General features: G+C 45.2%; 1 protein-coding gene across 3 annotated transcripts in view; it reads left to right on the top strand.

Annotated features, from left to right (window-relative positions):
- Kdsr (3-ketodihydrosphingosine reductase) overlaps nucleotides 1–15,159 on the top strand; it is a 51,591-nt gene extending 36,432 nt beyond the window's left edge. For 2 of the 3 annotated variants that reach the window (XM_087906629.1, XM_087906627.1), the window contains exons 8-10: nucleotides 4,778–4,861; nucleotides 9,967–10,068; nucleotides 14,269–15,159. In XM_087906629.1, coding sequence (XP_087762755.1) covers nucleotides 4,778–4,861; nucleotides 9,967–10,068; nucleotides 14,269–14,388 — 306 coding nt within the window. In that variant the 3' untranslated portion in view covers nucleotides 14,389–15,159. The remainder of the gene's footprint in view (nucleotides 1–4,777; nucleotides 4,862–9,966; nucleotides 10,069–14,268) is intronic. The other variant, XM_087906628.1, reaches the window with a different exon arrangement.
- The last annotated feature ends 4,904 nt before the right edge of the window (nucleotides 15,160–20,063 follow it).

Genomic DNA, 20,063 nt, shown 5'->3' with positions numbered 1-20,063 from the left:
GGGGGACTGTACATATTAGAGTTTGATGTGTGTGTATGTATAAATTGTGCATGTTTGTATGGGGGGATTGTGTGTGTTTGGATGTGTATTTGTGTGTGTGCACTGTGCATGTTTGTGGGGGGATTGTGCATGCTAGGATGTGTGTCGTGTGTGTTTGTGTTTATGTCTGTGTGTGTGTGTGCACTGTGCATGATTGTGTATGGGGAGTGTGCATGATTAGATGTGTTTCTTGTGTGTGTGCGTTTGTATTTATGTCTGTGTGGAGATTGTGCATGTTAGGGTATGTATGTTACATGTGTTATGTGTGTGCACTGTACATGTTTGCATATGGGGATTATACTTGTTTGGATGTGTGTAGTGTGTGTACGTGTTTGTATATGGAGATTGTGTATGTTTGGATATGTGCATTGTGTATATGTGTTTATATGTATGTCTGTGTGTCCACTGTGCATGTGTTTGTATGTGGGAACTGTCCATGTTAGGACAGGATGTGTGTGTATGTGAGTCTACTGTGCCTGTTTATGTGTGGGGATTGTGTGTTGGGATATTTGTCATGTATCTTTGTTTGCTTGTATGTATTGTCCATGTTGGGATGTGTGTGTATTGTGCTTGTTTAAGTGTGGGGATTGTACATGTTGGGATGTGTGTTTCGTGCATGTGTTTGTGTGCAGATGCATATGAACACCAGAGACCTGCCTTGGGTGTTCTTCAGATGGTGTCCACCTTGATCTTGAGACAGAGTCTTTCACTGCTCTGGAACTGTTAAGTAGGCCGAGCTGACTGCCCTATGAGCCTTGGGGTCCTCCTGTCTCTGCTTCCCCAGGGCTAGTTTTGCAAGGCTGTGCCATCCAGGTCCAAGCAGGCCCTTTCTCTCCACAGTTCCTCTTCTGATTTTTATGCTACTTTAGCTCCTGGCGTTTACCTGTTAGTGGTTCCTATTGGTTCTGTTGGGTGCAGGATGCTGAGCCAGGACGTCACCTCCCTGGGGTTCTCCAGGCCGAGCTTCCTTCCTTCCTCTGCTACCCAGTCCCCCCCCCCCTTTTTTTAATGTTTAACTTAATTTTTTCCAACTTTCTTCTTTTATACGTTACAGTTGTCCAGCACTGCTTGTGGTCTTGTCTCTCCCCACTTGTGATTTATGTTCCCCAGATGAAGCCATTTCATCCATGTGTTTAAAATCAATGCTTGCATACATGGGTCCATACACTCATGCATACATTATACATACTACTTCTTGCTGGAAGCTGATATGGAAGCCTCAGATGTACTCCCTCCTCCCTGTGTTATCTGTGATGGGCAGGTTCTGTGTTCATATGTAACTTTATGAACATTAGCAAAGCCTGAGCCTCTCTATAATGACCTTTCCTTTCTTGCTATGATTATTTAATGTTTGTGCATCTGCGCCTCGCTCACTGGGAGTAACTCAACATCCTTGGATCTGAACATGTGGGGTTCCTTTTCCTTTCATTGTCTTTCCTCAAAGCCCCTTCGCTGGGACTTCCTGGTGAGACACAGGCAGCTGCCATTCTCAGCACTCCACTCTATGCGGGGCTCCCTTTCTTGGTGCGTGTGTGTTTGTGGTTGCTGCGTTTGATGGTTTGTTATATTGGGCACAAAATTCTATGTTGAAAATTGTGGTTCTCAAAGTTTTGCAGGCATTTCTCACTGAGTTCTAGCTCTAGTGTCTCTGTGGGGACCTTGTGACCAAACACCTGAGGAAAGTACCCTGACCACGGGGAAAGGTTTGCTTTGGCCCCGCGTCCATGGTTTCAGAGACACCAGTCCAGCAGGATAGGGAGGACTCTGGGCAGAGCAGTTCAGGTTGAAGGAAGCAGAGGAAAGGGGAGAACTGTAGCCTCGGGAACACAGGCCTAATGATCCACTTCCTCCAGCAGGCCCCACCTCTTACCTTTCACCTCCTTGCAATAATGCCATCAGAATGCGCCTTACCTTCTTCCATGACTAAGCAGCCCTCTGTCACGCCCCGTCCCTCCCTGCCCCAAGGTGTGCCTCCCTCTTCCCAAGGCTTCTCTAGTTTGTTTTAGTGTATTGGTGGTGGTCTTTGTTTTTGAACCCTCTTCCCTTTTTATCTTTTTAAAATGTCATTTGATGTGAAATGCTCTTATTTCATACACTAGACAGTCATGGTAGCCCCTTTATTCCGTCAACTCATGAAACTTCAGTTCTGGAACATTTTCAATAATTTTTCCATCCAGAATATTTCAGTGCGTTCTTTCTGGACTCTTGTCCACTTTCTGGTCTGATTGTCCCACTTCCTTCTCTTATTCTCGTTTTCTTTCTCCTTCCATTTTTCTGTTGAAATTTTTATTTCTACTGATTTTTTTTAGAAAGCTTCTATCTTCTTCCTATCATGGAGTTTATCTTAGCATTCCATTCTATGACTATGAAGAAACACCAAGACCAGCATAACTCCTGTAAAAGAGAGCATTTAGTTGGGGCTTTCTTATGGTTTTGTAGAGTTACTCCATTAACCATGGAGGGAGCATGGTGGCACAAAGGCAGGCGTGGTGCTGGAGGGTGGCCGGGAGCTAAATCCTGACCCTGGGCCTGGTGTGAGTCCGTTCTTTTATTCCTGAGGAACTTCAGTCCGGACAGTGGTTGTTTTTAGTTTTGTTCTTTCCATTTTACTCTCCCTTATCTGTTTCTTTAGTTCGTTGCAATTATAGTTGCTGCAAGCATACAGCACTGCACGTTAGTGATTGCATTGAGTGTGATGCTGAAAGGCACTGCAGGCATGCGGCGCTGCACTCAGTGATTGCATTGAGTGTGATGCTGAAAGGCACTGCAGGCATGCGGCGCTGCATATCAGTGATTGCATTGAGTGTGATGCTGAAAGGTACTGCAGGCATGCGGCGCTGCACTCAGTGATTGCATTGAGTGTGATGCTGAAAGGCACTGCAGGCATGTGGCGCTGCACTCAGTGATTGCACTGAGTGTGATGCTGAAAGGCTGGTTATGAGCCCTGGAGCATCCTCCACCTTCTGCTTTGCCTAGAGGCGGCTGGGTGGGGCATTCATTTCCTTAGATTCCCTTACATGGACATCTACTCCCCTTTTCTCATCCTTTCCCCAATGAGGAGTCTTGTGGTTGTTTGGGTAAAGGCTTCACCTCAGCCCCTGGCACCCCTGTACCTGTGGAGGAGGCTGTTCTAGAACCGAGGCCATATACAAATACTTCTGCTCTGCCTCCCTCTGCGGGCGAGGGCTTGGATCTGGTTCTTCAGCCTCCACAGCATCTACCCCATGTGGATGTGTGGCTTCTGTAGAAAGAGCTCAGGCTATCCTGAGCTGAGTGCAGGCTATCTCATGTAGACACTCAGGGGTCTGTGACCGTGTGGGAGTGCTGGACACCTTTCTCACTCAGTGCGTGTCCTCACCCACCTGGCAGGCCAGGAGAGCAAATGGTGACACCATCAGAAGGAAAAACTGACTTTTAGGAAGTGTTTTGTTTTTCTATTTTAAGAAGAAATAGACGGAGCGTGGTGGCACGTGCCTGCCATCCCAGTATTCAGGAGGCCGAGGTACGAGGATCAAAAGTAACAAGCCACCTTGGGCTACATGGTAAAATTTGGTCTCACAAAACCAGGCAAGGACGACGAAATATATGCTAGATTTTCCTCCTCAAGCCTAGGTAAAGAGTCAAAAATACAGTCTCCTTTGTCTTAACGCTTCAGTTGGAAGCTCTTTTGAAGAGTGTTTAGATGCGTGTTAAGTGCTACTAAGAAAAGCCGATGAAAAAGAGAAAAAACTACTGCTCACAAGTGAATTAGGACAAGCTGAGTACAGAGGTAGCTGTAATATAGATGAGTGCAGAGGTGGAGGAGAAAAGAGAAGAGGGGGGAGGGAAGGGAGAGACAGAAGGAGAGACAAGGGAGAGAGATAGAGAGAGGGAGGGAGAGGGGGAGGGAGGGGAGAGACAGAAGGAGAGATGGAGGGAGAGAGATAGAGAGAGGGAGGGACAGAGGAGGGAGGAGGAGGGAGGGGGAGGGAGGGGAGGACAGAGGGAGAGATGGAGGGAGAGAGAGAGAGATGGAGGGAGGGAGAATGAGTGGAGAGGGAGAGGGGAGGGAGACATAGAGAGAGGGAGGGAAGGAGAGAGAGGGAGGGGAGGGGAGAGACAGAGGGAGAGACGGAGGGAGAGAGAGAGAGATGGAGGGAGGGACAGAGGGAGGAAGGGGAGATGGACTGATGGAGGGAGGGAGAGGGAAGGAGGAAGGGAGAAAGAGAGGAAGGAGAAGGGAGGGAAATGGGAGCGGGGAGGTGTTCTGAGCCAGGTCAAGAATAGACCTTCATCTGTCTTTTGTGGACCAGGAACTGGAGTCCCAGTTCTGTAACTATCCTCAGACAAACTAGGGACTACAGTGTTGACTCTCAGATGGCCGGCTAGTCTCTCTGCTGGTCCGTGAGGAAATAGTTACAGTTCTTCACTCAGGGTTTGTGTCTGTCCCCAGCATCGTCATTTGCTCAGGGGGAGTCCAGTCAGAAGGGAGGCACTGGTGGGATAGATCGCTCAGGCAGGGGCCAGCCTCTGTGCCCTCACTGGAGCCACACGTGCCACAGAACAGCAAGGGCCTCCTTGCCCCACTTTCCCCGTGGAGGTATTCCACAGATAGAAACTGACTGAGAATCTAACCTGATTTTTGCCTAAAACATATGAATTTGTTTGAAGGTAGGAAATGGTAATTATTTGTAAATCAGGGCCTTTAAGACTTATTTTAATGCAACAGGCATTGATTTGTGTGTTTCTCCTCTTCCAGCCCCTGGAGACCCGGCTTATTTCAGAGACAACAGCTGTTTGCAAACCAGAGCAGGTGGCCAAACAAATTGTCAAAGATGCCGTAGTAAGTAAAACCCGTGTGCTGTTTCTGTGCGGTTTGTATGTATGTTGTATTTCTGGAAAACACACAGAGACTTAATTCAAATGAGAGCATCCAGCTTTCGTCAGATTTGTCTAATCTTAGCCCCCACTGTCCTCCTCTTAGACTTTCTGTTGGTTCCATATTAGCCCGAGGGTGGGAGTCATCCAAGAACGTCAGCTCCTGGGAAGCGTGTGAACACAGCAGAAGCGTGCCGCTACCCTTTCATTTGTGACTTCAATGTTGCTTATCGTGTGTGCACATGTGTGTGCCCGTGTGTGCACGCGTGTGTGTGAATGTCACTTTCATACAGGGAGGGTTCTCTCCCTCCACCACGCAGGTTCAGAGGACTGAACTCAGGTCATCAGTCTTGGTGCCCACCTTTACCCACTGAGCCTTGTCCTGGCTTTCTTTTCCTACCCCACAGTCTGAGATCTTCAAAGGCTCACAATGCGTGTTTCTTTCTCCTTCCTGTTCCCTGGTACCACTTCCCTCATGGTCATGATAAGAAACTGTGTCAGGCTGCTGGGGCCACTATCCCCTTGCCATACCCCCTTACCCAGTCAATCTATGGGGAGTTGACCTTCGAAGCCATGTAAAGCATTGTAGAACACCATGTGTGCCACAGGTCAGTTGACAACATTCCCATTAATCCGCTTGTGAGAAAAGGCTCATTCTGAGGGATGTGCATGAACCCAGGTGGCCTACATGACTTTGGAAAATCTAGGGTCTGTTGCCATGAGAGACATCCAGATAACATGGTGCCGCTTCTAAGTGACGAAAGGACCTTTGTGCCAGCCGAGTGGAACAGAGTATCAGCAGCCTCCACCATCAGACCAGAGGATGGAGACAGCTCAGTGGGGAAAGGTGCCCGCCACCAATCCTAATATCCTGAGTTCTTCAAAATCCAGTGGCCAAAGGAGAGAACTGCCTCCCTCAAGCCGTCCTCTGGCCTCTACATACAGCTTTGGTGCACACGTGCATACAAGTAAATAAATGTGCGTGTGCGCGCACACACACACACACACACACACAGAATGGGGCTGGAGAGATGGCCCAGTAAGTTGTGCAAGCACAAGGACCTGAGTTCAGATCCCCAGCACTGACATTAAAAGGCCAGTGTGGTTACACCTGCCTGTAACCCAAGCTCTGTGTTGGCAGAGTTTGCAGGCCAGCCAACCTAGCCCATTGGTGAGCCTACCCATGGTCATTGAGAGACCTGAGGTAGACACCCAACACTGACCCCTATGGCACATAGGTACACCCTGTACACACACAGAGGGGGTCAGAGCAGTGGAATAGGAAGCATGACTAGGATAAAGTTAGTTTGCTTTTCTCTCAAGCCGAAACAAATATCCCCAAGGTATTTCCTCCCAGGATTAAAAAAGAAAATGTGTATGTGTGAGCGCCTGCAAGTGTGCATGTGTACCATGTGTGTATGTGTGAGCGCCTGCAAGTGTGCATGTGTACCGTGTGTGTATGTGTGAGCACCTGCAAGTGTGCATGTGTACTGTGTGTGTGTGCTGTGTAGTGCCTGCAAGTGTGCATGTGTACACTGTGTATGCTGTGCATGCCTACAAGTGTGCATGTGTACTGTGTGTGTTGCTGTACAGTGTCTGCAAGTGTGCATGTGTACTGTGTGTGTGTGCTGTGTAGTGCCTGCAAGTGTGCATGTGTACCATGTGTGTATGTGTGAGCGCCTACAAGTGTGCATGTGTACACTGTGTATGCTGTGCATGCCTGCAAGTGTGCATGTGTACCGTGTATGTACGTGTGAGTGCTTGCAAATGTGCATGTGTACCCTGTGTGTGCCTGCAAGTGTGCATGTGTACACTGTGTATGCTGTGCATGCCTGCAGGTGTGTACGTGTACTGTGTGTGTTGCTGTGCAGTGTCTGCAAGTGTGCATGTGTACTGTGTGTGTGCTGTGCAGTGCCCACAACAATCAGAAGAGGGCATTGGTTTCCCTGTAACCAGAGTTATGGAAGCTTGTGTTGCCTCATGTTGGTGGAAGCTAAAGGATCTTATCCTCTTTAAGAGCAGCAAATGCTCTCTGCCACTGAGCAAGCTTCCTCCCCTGCTCCACCACCTGTGCTTTTAATGACCCCAAATAGTGCTTCCAGTTTGGGCAAGATTCATCTCGTGAGGTAGATTTCAAACTTGTTCTTCTTGACCCCATTATAAATTATTGACACCAAAAACCCCATATGTTTATCTGGGCTATATTTCTCTTTTCCGTTCGTTGTTTTGAGACGGGTCTCACTGCATAGCTCTGGCTGTCCTAGAACTCACTATGTGGAACAGGCTGGCCTTGAATTCAGATATGCTTGCCTCTGCCTCCCACGTGCTGTGATTACAAGTGCTGGAATGCACCATCACACTGACAGGCCTGTGTTTCTCAATATTTGCCATAATAGATATTGAAAGTGTAGTTTTTCAAATATTTAGTTACAGGGCTGTGAAGAGAAATTCAAGGGTAAGTTCTTGTTTGCATATGCAGAGCCCTGTATTCCATCACCAGCACCACTAGAGGATGATGGGAGAGATTTAGTGATAAGATGAAGTCCTTTAAAATCAAGTAAATGTAAACTGGAGAGTTGGCTCACAGCACTTGTTCCTGCAAATGACCTGGGTTGATTCCCTCTACCTGAATGGAAGCTCACCACTTCCTACATTACCAGGCACACATGTGATACACAGATATACATGCAGGCAAAACACACACACCAAATAAAACAGAATGTAAAAGAAAAGAGAAAGAGAATAATAGACTACAACAGGCATTAAATCCATTACATTTTTAAACAGATTTATTTGTTCTTTTAATGTGTATTTGTGCCTGAATGTATGTATGCGCAATGCCTGCCATGGCCAGAAGAGAGCACCATATCCCCTGAAACTGGAGTTCAGGCAGCTGTGTGCCTCCTTCCTTTCTTTCAGTTTTATTTTGTGTGTGTGTGTGTGTGTGTGTGTGTGTGTGCGCGTGTGCGTGTGTGTGTGTGCATGTGTGAGTGTGCGCGCATGAGTATGCATGCATGAGTGTGCACGTGTGAGTATGGAGGTCAGAGAACAACTCTGGGGAGTCAGTTCTTTTCTTAGACTGAGTTCTGGGGTGGAGCTTACATCATCAAACTCACGTGCAAGAGCTTTTGTGCTTTTGTCCTTGGAGCTGTCCGTGTTCTTAGTTCCTTAAAAACAGGGTTCCCGTGGCTCACTGGCTTCAAACTCAGTCTGCAACTGAGAATGACCTTGAACTGCTGACCCTTCTCCCATTTCTCAAGTGCTGATGTTACAGGCATGCACTACCATGCCTGGCTCAAAAATAACTGTTTTCAAACAAAAATTCAGTGAGAAGTGTGGTATTGTATTTTCATGAGCCTGTACAAGGTCTGCATTAATAAATGCCAGCTGGATTCCAGTGTCTGCTTCTGTGGCCAATCTGTTAAAATACATTCTTTTTGAAACATTTGAAGAAAATCTGACTTTAAGCAGATACATAGTTGGGAGACAACAAAATCTTCACTAAGTTTTTCAGATAATTATGGGCATAATTTTCTTTTTTTTATCTTTAACCCCCAACTTGACAAAGAGCAGTTTCTTAAAGGTTGCAGGGTGAAATTAGACACTGCACCAATGAACTTTTTGTTCTCCTTGGCATTGACATGAGTCTCTAGTTTGTGCTTTGAATCTTTTACTCACTCATCGTTTGAAAACACCATTAGTCATTTGGAAGATATGAAATCACTAGGATATCAAAAGCCACATTCATCAGAGATCTGGAAATATTAGGAACCCAGCAGTCTCACACTGATTGGTAAGGTTTTTCCCGCATTTTAATTTTTCCCTAAAAGCTCAGATTTTATCACCGCCCACATGTGTAGCCTATGGTCTTCCTGCAAGCCCCATATTCACCTTGTTCTCTGCAAACCTGAGTCTGAATGCAGCCTGCTGGTCAACCGTTATCAAATAGGAAAGTAGTCGTTGGTCAGGAAGTTCATCTCTGAGCCGTTGCAAGAGGGCGTTCCTCAAGGTGTCAGCCGTCCTTAGCATTCCCAGTTTAAGCATCTTTCACATGCGGAGTGGTGTGTGATAAATGTATTCCTTGTCCTCTAGGGGATGATCCAAGACCAGCCTAATGTCAGATGGTACTGATTGCTGTGTCTGCTGTATGTGTCGCACATACACACCCATGGAGAAGCTTAGCTGGGGATGTAGCTCAGTTGGCAGAGTGGTAACCTCGTATGCATGAAGCCTTGCTTCCATCCCGAGGATGATGTTATACATCTGCAGTCCCAGTACTTGGGAGGTAGAGGCAAGAGGATCAGAGATTCGAGGTCATCCTCAGCTACATTGTGAGCTCACAGGGCAGCCTGAGACTTAATGGGTTAAGCCCTTGGCTATACTGATGAAAAGGAAGTGACACGTATTCCAGGTGGGACAGAGCCGGGCAGCCCAAGGTGCCAGTGTGCTGTGCAGACAGCATGCAGTTTGACACTTGGGCATCACTTCTTTCTGGGGTTTCCACTTGGCTTTTCCAGAACTTGGGTAACTGTCAGTACAGGAAGCTGAGGGCACGGGGGTTGTATGGAAGAGAGCTATCTCCAACGGTTACTGTTTAATAAAATGCTGAACTTTCCTGTCTTACCAAGTGTTTTTAAGTACGATGCCTCTTTCTGGTTCTTAAAGACCGTTGTGTTTTCTTTGTCTATGTCTTTGTCACTGTAGTGGAGTGGCAGTGACTGAATTAGCGCCATTAGCCCACACTCACAGAAAACCACTGGTTTGTGCTGTGGCAGATTGCCCTTCAGTACAAACGTCAGTGATGGAGACCAGCTAAATGTCTAAATATTATTTGACAGTGCATTGTCCCTAGACCCTGGAAGGGTCTGGAAGCTACAGCGATCTGTGGTCTTATATTTTCAGAACTGGACATGCGTTAAGTCTGTGTGTCCATTCTTTAGTTCTGGTGTTTTCTAAGTCACTATTCTACCCCACGTAAGCGAGGGGCAGGCTTCATTGCCTCTCCAGCACTGAACTGATTCCTTTAAACTTACTCCATACCCCCCCATTTTCTCTTGCTTCTTTTTTTAGCAGGGAAATTTTAATAGTTCCATTGGCTCAGATGGGTATATGCTCTCTTCCCTGACCTGTGGAATGGCCCCAGTGACTTCCATCACTGAAGGACTCCAGCAGGTAAGCCCTTCCTTAGCCAGCAACTAGACAGACACACAGCCAGGTAGACTGACAGAACAGATGGACTGACAATACAAGGATTACCTCATCCAGCTTCCATGAGCAGAGTGCAATAGTTTTAATGTAAAGTTTCTTTTCTTTCTCTGCCAACTGTCAGTAGACAGGAAGTAAGGTAGGGGTATATATTGGTAAAAGTGAGGCACTGGGCCCCACAGGTGCTGAAGGACTGCCTCTGTTGGGTGGTCCCTGTGTTTTCAGTAAAGAGCCCTTGCTCTACTGTGTTTGAAGAGGAGTGCGTGGTCTAGGATTGTGTAGGGCAGCACTGTCCACAATGAGATGCTAGCTCAGAATCCCTCCTCTAGTGATCTAGGCCCTGATGGCTGAAGGAGATTCAAGGAGAGCATTAGACACACTTTGCCCTTACAGAATTTATAGTTTCATCCAGGATACATGAGAATTCCAACTGTTAGAATTTAATTTTTAAATTTTAAATGTGCATAAGTGGTTCACTTACATGTGTGTCTGTGCACCACGTGTATGCAGTGCCCATGGAGGCCCGAAGATGGCATTGGATTCCCTGAAACAAGTGGAGTGTAAGCTGCCATCTAGGTGCTGGGACTCGAGCACAGGCCCCCAGAGAGAGCAGCAGTGCTGTCTCTCCAGGGCTGAAAGTTCACTGCTGTTGATAAGGCTCCGTATTCCCCAGGTGGCAAGGTATAAGAGGGCCGTAACCTTTACAGAGTTTGCCATGTAGCGGGTGAGACCGCTGGGTGAGGTAATGGTGACGGCAGACGTGTGGTTAGAGCTCTAACGGGAGGGATGTGTAGGGACACAGAACCAAGCATCTTTGACGACAGAGCATTGGCTCTGTAGGGGTTTGTGTAAGGTGCATTCATGTAGCTCCCTGGCTTTTCTCGGGCATTTCCTTCCCTTCTGTCTGTCACACTCTGAACTGCACCCACTGTCATAGGATTGCCTGACAGTTAACATTGTTAGGTGGAAGATCTGCAGGGACAGGGCCTACGTCGCTCTTGTTTGTCATTGTACCCCAGCAGCTAGGACTACACAAACAGGGTTCAAGGATGCCCCAGCTTGGTGAGAGTGCAAAGTCTGCATTACTGCATCTGTCTGCGGGCAGTCTAGTCTCATGCTGCAGGTACTGCATCTGTCTGCGGGCAGTCTAGTCTCACGCTGCATGATTGCATCTATCTGCAGGTAGTCTAGTCTCACGCTGCACGACTGCATCTGTCTGCAGGTAGTCTAGTCTCACGCTGCACGACTGCATCTGTCTGCAGGTAGTCTAGTCTCACGCTGCACGACTGCATCTGTCTGCTGGTAGTCTAGTCTCACGCTGCACGACTGCATCTGTCTGCTGGTAGTCTAGTCTCACGCTGCATGACTGCACCTATCTGCGGGTAGTCTAGTCTCACGACTGCCACTTCATACATAGGGTGCCAAGTCTCAAGGTCAGCTCCATAGCTGCGTTCACATTCCAGCCTTTTGTTTGTTTGTTTTTGTTTTTCGAGACTAGCTGTCCTGGCACTGGCTCTGTAGACCAGGCTGGCCTCGAACTCACAGAGATCCTGAGTGCTGGGATTAAAGGCGTGCGCTACCACCACCAGCCCAACTTTTTTAAAAATCAATTTCTTTTACAAATTTTTCCTGTCAAGTAACTAGACATTTCCAGTTTGGCAAGCCCTTCGGATTCCTGCACCCCATCTCCGGCCACAGCTCTCTGCAGTGTGCTCACTCTGTGATGGCTGCCCATGCCCACGTGCCCAACCAGGGACTGGGCTGTGACCCATGACTCCTGCCTCTCCCGTCAGGGTCCCTGTCCCACATTCTCAGCTGATGGTCCCAGAGCTGAGACCAAGATCACTGCCTCTGTCCTGAGTCAGGTTTGTTGTGAGCTGGAATGTGTACACGGGCATGAAAAGTGATACTGTGATGAAGTGTGTGGACTCTCTGTAGTCCTGGCTAGCCTGGCACATGCTATGTGGTCTAAAGCATTAGGCTCACACTGACCCCCCCCAAACCTATCCGTCTACTCTCCCTAGTACTAGGATTATAGGTGTACTATAATAAAATTAAATAAAGTTATTTCAAAATCAGATATTGGAAAACAGAAATTCCAGATTTGAGACGTTTCTTGGGACATTAAGAGGTCTACAGCAGCAGACTACTTTCCCTGCGGGAAAACACGGCAGTCACGCCCAGAGCACAGAGCACAGCCCTGTCCCAATCCCTGCCACCTCAGCACCTTGCCCTGGCCACTGGAATGCATACCAGTGATGTCACAGTTTCTATGCTGTGCTTGTTCAATGCGGCTCTGCTGTTGGGCTGCCCACCTGCGTTCCCGGGTGAAGCCTGCCAGCGAGCTGACCGTGTGTCCCCTTCCCTGAGTCTCTTCTCCCTGTCCTCATCCACAGGTTTCCTTTGGCTCGGATCGTGAGGTTCCCTTTGACAGAGAACTAACTGCAGACCTGTGTTCAGAGCCTGGACCTACTCTTGTTTCAGTCTTATGTGTTGTGTTGTAAATGTTTTTCTTGAGGTCTCCTCCTCCCTGGCCTTTAGTTTGGTGTCTTGTTTTAAATAACGGACCTTTGTTCCCGGCCACCAGGTCCTCACGTTGGTGTGGCGCCCTTGTTTCTGGCTCACAGATCACACTCTGCTTCTATGGGGCATGTGCCCACCACTCAGGGCCACATGGGATCGTTTCACTGTCCTGAACTTCTCCCGAGAGATAACCTATTTTGTCCCTCCTGAGCTACTGGTCATCATTTTACTTGGGTTTCCCTTTACCAGCTTCCTTGGGTTTTTCAACAGTCGGCCTTGCCTGCATTCACTCAGAGACTCAAATACCAAGGCTTTGGGAGACAATAGCTCCTTGCAGCTTCAGCTTCGCAGCTTCTCTTTGCGCCTGTCTCTGAGGCAGTCACTCCTCTCTGCAAAGCCTGCGCTGTGTGTCCCGCTGTCTGGCTGTCTGGTTCGGCTGCTTGCTGCTGCTGCTTTTCTTACTTGGTGCATCCTGTTGTTGGGATTAGCATGGAGGAGGGTGCTAGTTCTCCCGCGTGCACCCCCCCACACACACACACACGCTCATTCCGTTAGGTTAGCTGTGCTCATTATGGTTAGGTTTGTATCTGAGAAAATTTTTTTTTTGTCTTGCTATTTTTTGTCCTTTTCTGTTATTCCCTCCTGTACACGAGGATTCTTGAAATGATGACCTTGAGTCTTCTTGCCTCTTCTGCAAGTGCTGTGATTGCAATTGCAGGTGGATACCACCAGGCCCATTTTATGTGGAGTGGGGGATGGGAGCCAGAACTTCATACATGCTAGGAACATACTGCACTGGCTGGACCACATCCCCAGTCTGCAGATTTCATTGTAAATTCATTACTGGCCTTGCCAGTCTTGAGATATTTACAAATTCACCAGGTCACATGACACTCCTTACTGTGATGATCCTCACTTTCTGTATCTCATTCTTCTCAGAAAAGGATACCTGGGAAACAATGGTTATAGTCCTTGTGTATCTGAAAATGTGGGTCTTTCTGCAATGCCACTGGAGTTGTGGTAGCGAGAGGTCATGGATAATTGCAGTCTTGCCCCCGAGACAGTGATTGCTCTTACTTGATTGTGTTTCCCTCACAAGCCGCGTGTGTGCCCACCTGTAGTCACAGCTACTTAGAAGGCTGAAGCCAGAGGATCACTGGAGACCAGGAGCTGGGACCAGTCTACCCAGCATGGCGGGCCTTTGTCTCCACGCACTACCAGTTCACAGAGTAGAGGACTCAGTATTTCTTCCACTAGCGTCCTCAGCACCCAGCCAAAGGGCTTAGTACTTACAACCTAAGTCCTAGTCAAAGCAGTTTGATGTAGGGTGTCTATCTGAAGTGCTGGAGAGCACCATGCCTAGGACTTAGAACCCTGTCTTTTAAGAGTACGTGTTTTGTTCTTTTCATGGTTTCAGTTTGTTAATTCAGACAAATATTGCTGTTTATCTAGCAAGTTCAGTGCCATCCTGTACACAAAGTATTCTGTTCTTAAATCACTGGCATTTACAAAGTTTTCATTATACTTGTTCTTGGAGCAGATTGGATGTGTCCTAGAAACTGTTTGGTAGAGACATTGACTACTTTAAGATGGGCTATTGTGCTGTCCTGTTGGGTGATCTGAAAGGTCTCCTTTATCTTGCAGGTGGTCACCATGGGCCTTTTCCGAATCATTGCTTTATTTTACCTTGGAAGTTTTGATAATATAATTCGCCGCTGCATGGTGCAGAAGGCAGAATCCGAAACTGTAGACAAAACTGCCTAATTCTTGCCCCTTGGACAAGAGACTGTATCCAGTGATTTGACAGCTTGCTGCTAATGGAACTCGTCTTTGGCCTCCGGACTCTTGTGTCTTGTTTTTGAATGTGTGAGACTAGACCCAGTGCTCTTCAGACATCTGACTGCAGGCGAAGGGACAGAGGTCGTCTCTACAATATTACTGTCAGCACTATGCAAATATGGACCAGGGCACCACTGGGTTTCTAGGCTTTGAGGCGAAGTGGTGGTCGCGTGGGAAGAAGCGACAGGAGAACAGGGTAAAGGACAGAACTCCAGAACGGGACATTTGGGTTTTCATTTATCCTCCCCTCCTGCCTATGCAGATCAAGACATGTAACTTGTGGCACACAAGAACTTTTGAGGGTTTCTTTTGATTTTTGGTTTTAATTTTTCATGAAAGATGGTGTCTGGGTTTTTATTATTTTTTTTTGTTTGGCTTTTGGTTTTTAATTTTTTCAGTGTATGTTATTCAAGGTGTGTCTTCCTCAAAGCAGTGAGTCTGACCGTCAGCTCCTCTGTGCCTGCTTGGGAACTCCTGCTCCTGAGGCTGGCTTCTCTCTCTCTTTGATCCCTAAGACACGGGGGATGAGAGAGCGGTGCAGAGGAAGGCAAGAGGCTGAGCCCTTCGCACAGGCAGGTGGGGCCTTCTTGTCTTCTTAAGACTAATATGTAGAACATTTTCATTTTTATTCCTGGAGAAACGCAGCCTTCTTACATGTTTTCTGAATAGAAATAAAAATCTCATAGACGCTTAAAAGTTTACAGTTTCTTCACTAGCCATGATGACGTGAAGTTCACAGTTCTATTCCAGCTAGTCTCTGTGTTCTTCCCATCTCTCTTGCTAATTTTGCTTATTCTTCTGTAGTATTTTTATAAAAAGGGGAAGGGGAACGATGGAAAAAATGCACATTTTTTACTTTTTAAATGAATTTATGAATTCACTTAAAAAATTAAAAGCATGACATTCTTATATTTTTGGTTGTGAGCCTAACCTTTAACGGCTGAGCCATCGCGTCAAAGCATGACGCTCTTATCCTGTCAGCATACATGCAGCTCTTAGGGAAGGCAGCTGGTTGCACATTTTCAGTCAAGTTACTGGTAAAAGCTGACTGATTTTGAAGACCCTCTTAGAAGTAAGATGTGCAGCTCTCTGTCTCGCGCTGCCTCAACAGTGTCCCTAGTATGTAAGCAGACCTTTGCCTCCCTAAGTGCAGGCCGTGCTCACGCGTGTGCTGTGGGCTGCAGAGCTGCCACGCGCCGATAGTCCAGCCTGTGTCCCCGCTCACTCTGTTCACTGTGCAGCTCAAGGACTGTTGTCTTTGCCTTCATGTTTTGTCCTGTTCTCCCTGTATATGAAGTAGTGCGTTCCAGTTCATTCCACTGGGAAAATACCTCTACTTTCAAAGAAAAAAGCTTTTTAAGTGTTAAAAAATAGAGACAAAACAACAACAAAAATCTATTGAAAACCTAGAAATTATTGTCATGGCAAACAGTTGGTTTTTGCTTTTCTCTCTTTTCCTTCTCTCTCTCTCTTTTTTAAACTGGCTTTTGTTTTTAGTCTGGTATCCTGTCTCAGCCACCCGAGTGCCGGCAGTATAGCCCTTCACCGCTATAGCCAATGATCCATACATTTTATTTTCTCTTTGAATATTTCAAGCTCTTTTCTTATGGTGGCTTATTTTTTAATTAATAAGATATCTAATGGCTTCATCTTCATCAAGACCTAGAAGAATACATTTTAAATGTCATTACAGAGATGGCTTTGTTAGGTGCATTGCTTGCTATGACTTCGTTCCATGTGTAGCAGTAGGTTGACATTGTTAGAATAGTTCCAAGACTCCTCCAGTCTGATCTAGCCAAAGTTTGCGACCTATGTCCCATTGGACAGCTACTGGAGTGGACCAGTGGCTACAGGTTCCTCGTTCACAGGAATTGCATCCCTGTCTGCATAGCTTCCAACTTTATTTTCTTATAAATGTTCCCAGACGGTTGGCACTACCTACTATTATCTGTTAAAATGTAGTCCAAGGTGGAGTCTGACAAAGGACAGTTAACTTTTTCATTATACCATTTCCAGACAGTCTTCAGGTAGAGGCTGAAATACAGGGAAGAGCCTTGTTTCATGGGAGGAGATGCAGCCCATGACACCATGGCATGAGCCTTTTTGTCCACTGTTAGAGGCCCCAACACCCTCACTCAGAAAGCCTCAGAAAAATCTTATAAAGTTGATACCGTAATTCATTTGTCATCAAGACTTGAACTTGTTTTGAGAATGTTGTAGTTTGTTAACTTTACCAGACTCCATGCAGATATCCTCTGTATCAGTATGTGTTCCATGTTACCTTTGAGAAGTCCGACCAAGCATGAACTTTGACACACAGGCGTGGAAGGCAGCATTTAAGCGGTGTCCCACAAGACTGTGATTTTATCCCAGGCGTGGAAACGCTAATGGCTTGGTGGGGGACAGCTCGGTTGTTAGGGAAATTATCAACTTTCTTTTCTTCCTGACAGTTGACTGCAGGGCACTCTTTACCATGTGTTAGGGCGAGTCCCACCACTGAGTTACTAAACCCAGCCCTAGGCTTACAGTTCTGCTGTAGAGTTTCCTCTGAGTGACCAGGAGCTTATGGGCTTTCAGTTCTGAATGCCTGCTGTGCTAGCTTGGATTGTATTATTTTATTGGAATATATCCTATCTTTATTTGAAAATTAACATCACTCTGCTATGTAAATTCTAACATAAATTTAGGGACCATTCGTAATTGAGAATGAATAGGGAATAATCTTCTTTTACTTGTTTTTAAAAAAGAAGAGTCCCAGACTAGGAAGTGACTCAGTGGGAGAACCCTTGCCAGGCCCGTGTGAAGGTCTCGACTTCCTCCTCAGGCCACTGCAAAAACAACTTTCTCTCCTATGGTTTTAAAATTTAACAAGTTACACAGTTGATTATTTAGAAGGTTGTGGTCTCTTTTTATTAATACTTATATATAAATTTAGTGGTATATATATCTATCTGAACCTGTTAAATCATATATTGATTCCTGAAAGCAGGATTTGTAGTTGACTTTCTGACAGAAGGTGAGAACATTTCTATCACAGCTGCTTTAATGCACACAGCTATACACACTTGTTTCAGTGAATTAGGTCACCACATTTAAATTCATTATATTGTGTTCTGATTGAAACATGTCTTACTGCAGGCCAGAGTTAATATTCACTCTTTTTGCTTGAGGATGCATTGTGTCTTTCTCATTTTCCTTAGTCCTTAGGACCCCAGCTTTCAAAGCCCCTGCTGACCACCACCCTCAGGTTGGACTTGGCCTCGCTGCTCTGATCGTGGTCATTATATTTTATATTTGTTTGTGGTGAGAATCGACGTTTTTACACTGACAAAGAACACATGGCTGTTTTGATATTTAGGAAAGGGCTGTAGTTAGGAGCTTTTCTGGCATTACTGTAACAGTTTTCATACCTTGTATTTCTGAACTACACATACAAAATAAATGGGAACAAGCTTTACTGCTCTGAGAATTTATTTTTCTAGAAATTTGTCTTGTTCAAGGTACTACTATTCAAAATATAAGTCTTTTATAGTGATGTTTCTCCTGGGTTTCCTAAGCTTTTCATAGGGCCTGATTTTTACTACTTTCAGGAAATACTGCAACAATAGATACTTCGGATCTGGACATTTGTTTTAGTTATGCCCTGGCTGTGGGAGTAAAATCTTAAGAAACAGAGAATTTAAAACTTTTTGAGCAGTTACATTTCATATGCAAATAGATTTCCTGACCCTTGTGCCTGCATATTCTGTGACCTGTCTGGGCTTGGCAGTTAGCAAGCTGTGGGTAACTCACAGATGTAGGTAGAAACGTTTACCCACACTGAGCAGACAACTTTGGACACCTTTGGAATTGTAGATTACCCTTTGCTTCTTTTTCTCACTCTTGGAGGGAAAAAAGGTGCACCAGTCACTCACACACACACACACACACACACATATACACACACACATTACAAGAAACATTTATAATGTTTCTTGTACGACTATTATAAATAACATTTTTATGTTCACAGTAGCTCATTTCCTGTTGGCTGAGGGTTCTTCCATTTTTTATTAGTAGTTCTCTGTTAAATTTTATTATATACATTTTTTGTTCTATATGTCGATTATATGATTTTCTTGTTTATACTTTTAAATTACTTTTATTTTAAACTGCACACAAAGATGGGTTTTATTTTATTTTTTGAACTTATACAGTATATTTACATTTATTTACATTTATTTATCTGCATTTAATACTTACATATTTATATTTTTTCATGTGTTGTGTCTTGGTATTTTCTCTTTTTTATTCCTTTTTTAGAAATTGTTTTTATTGAGCTATATATTTTTCTCCGCTCCCACTTCCTCTCCCCTTCCCTTCAACCCTCTCCCATGATCCCAATGCTCCCAATTTACTCAGGAAATCTTGTCTTTCTCTACTTCCCATGTAGATTAGATCCATGTATGTCTCTCTTGGGGTCCTCATTGTTGTCTAGGTTCTCTGGGATCATGAATTGTAGGCTGGTTTTTGTTTGCTTTATGTCTAAAGGCCACTTATGAGTGAGTATATATAATATTTATCTTTCTAGGTCTGGGTTATCTCACTCAGTATGATGTTTACTAGATCTATCCGTTTGCCTGCAATTTTTAAGATGTCATTATTTTTTTCTGCTGTGTAGTACTCCATTGTGTAAATATACCACATTTTCCTTATCCATTTCATTATTTGGTTGAGGGGCATTGGGTTGTTTTCAGGTTCTAGCTATGACAAATAATGCTGCTATGAACATAGTTGAGCACATGTTCTTGTGGTACAATTGAGCATCCTTTGGGTATATAACCAAAAGTGGTATTGCTGGGTCTTGTGGTAGGTTGTTTCTTAATTTTCTGAGAAATTACCATACCGCTATCCAAAGTGATTGTACCAGTTTGCACTCCCATCTGCAATGGAGGAGTGTTTCCTTTACCCCACAACCTCTACAGCATAAGTTGTCATCAGTGTTTTTGATCTTGGACATACAAGTGTAAGATGGAATCTCAAAGTTGTTTTAGTTTGCATTTCTTTGATGGCTAAGGATGTTGAACATTTCCGTAAGCGTCTTTCAGCCATTTTAGATTCCTCTGTTGAGAGTTCTCTGTTTAGGTCTGTATTCCATTTTTTTAAATTGGATTATTTGTTCTGATGACCAGTTTCTTGAGTTCTTTGTATATTTTGGAGATCAGATCTGTCTGATGTGGGGTTGGTGAAGATCTTTTCCCATTCTGTAGGCTGTCGTTTTGCCTTGTTGACTGTGTCCTTTGCTTTATAGAAGCTTCTTAGTTTCGGGAGCTCCCATTTATTAATTGTTACTCTCAGTGTCTGTGCTACTGAGGTTATATTTAGGAAGTGGTCTCCTGTGCCAATGTGCTCAAGTGTACTTCCCACTTTCTCTTCTATGAGGTTCAGTGTGGTTGGTTTTATGTTGAGGTCTTTGATCCATTTGGACTTAAGTTTTGTGCATGTGAATAGATATGAATCTATTTTCATTCTTCTACATGTTGCTATCCAGTTATGCCAGCACCATTTGTTGAATATGCTTTCTTTTTTTGCATTTTATAGTTTTTTGCTTTTTTTGTCAA

This window comes from Myodes glareolus, chromosome 5 (genome assembly GCF_982192425.1).
Source record: "Myodes glareolus chromosome 5, mMyoGla1.1, whole genome shotgun sequence".
Lineage (NCBI taxonomy): Eukaryota > Metazoa > Chordata > Mammalia > Rodentia > Cricetidae > Myodes > Myodes glareolus.
The sequence above is the reverse complement of the archived record's forward strand: the minus strand, read 5'-3'. Positions and strand labels throughout refer to the sequence as shown.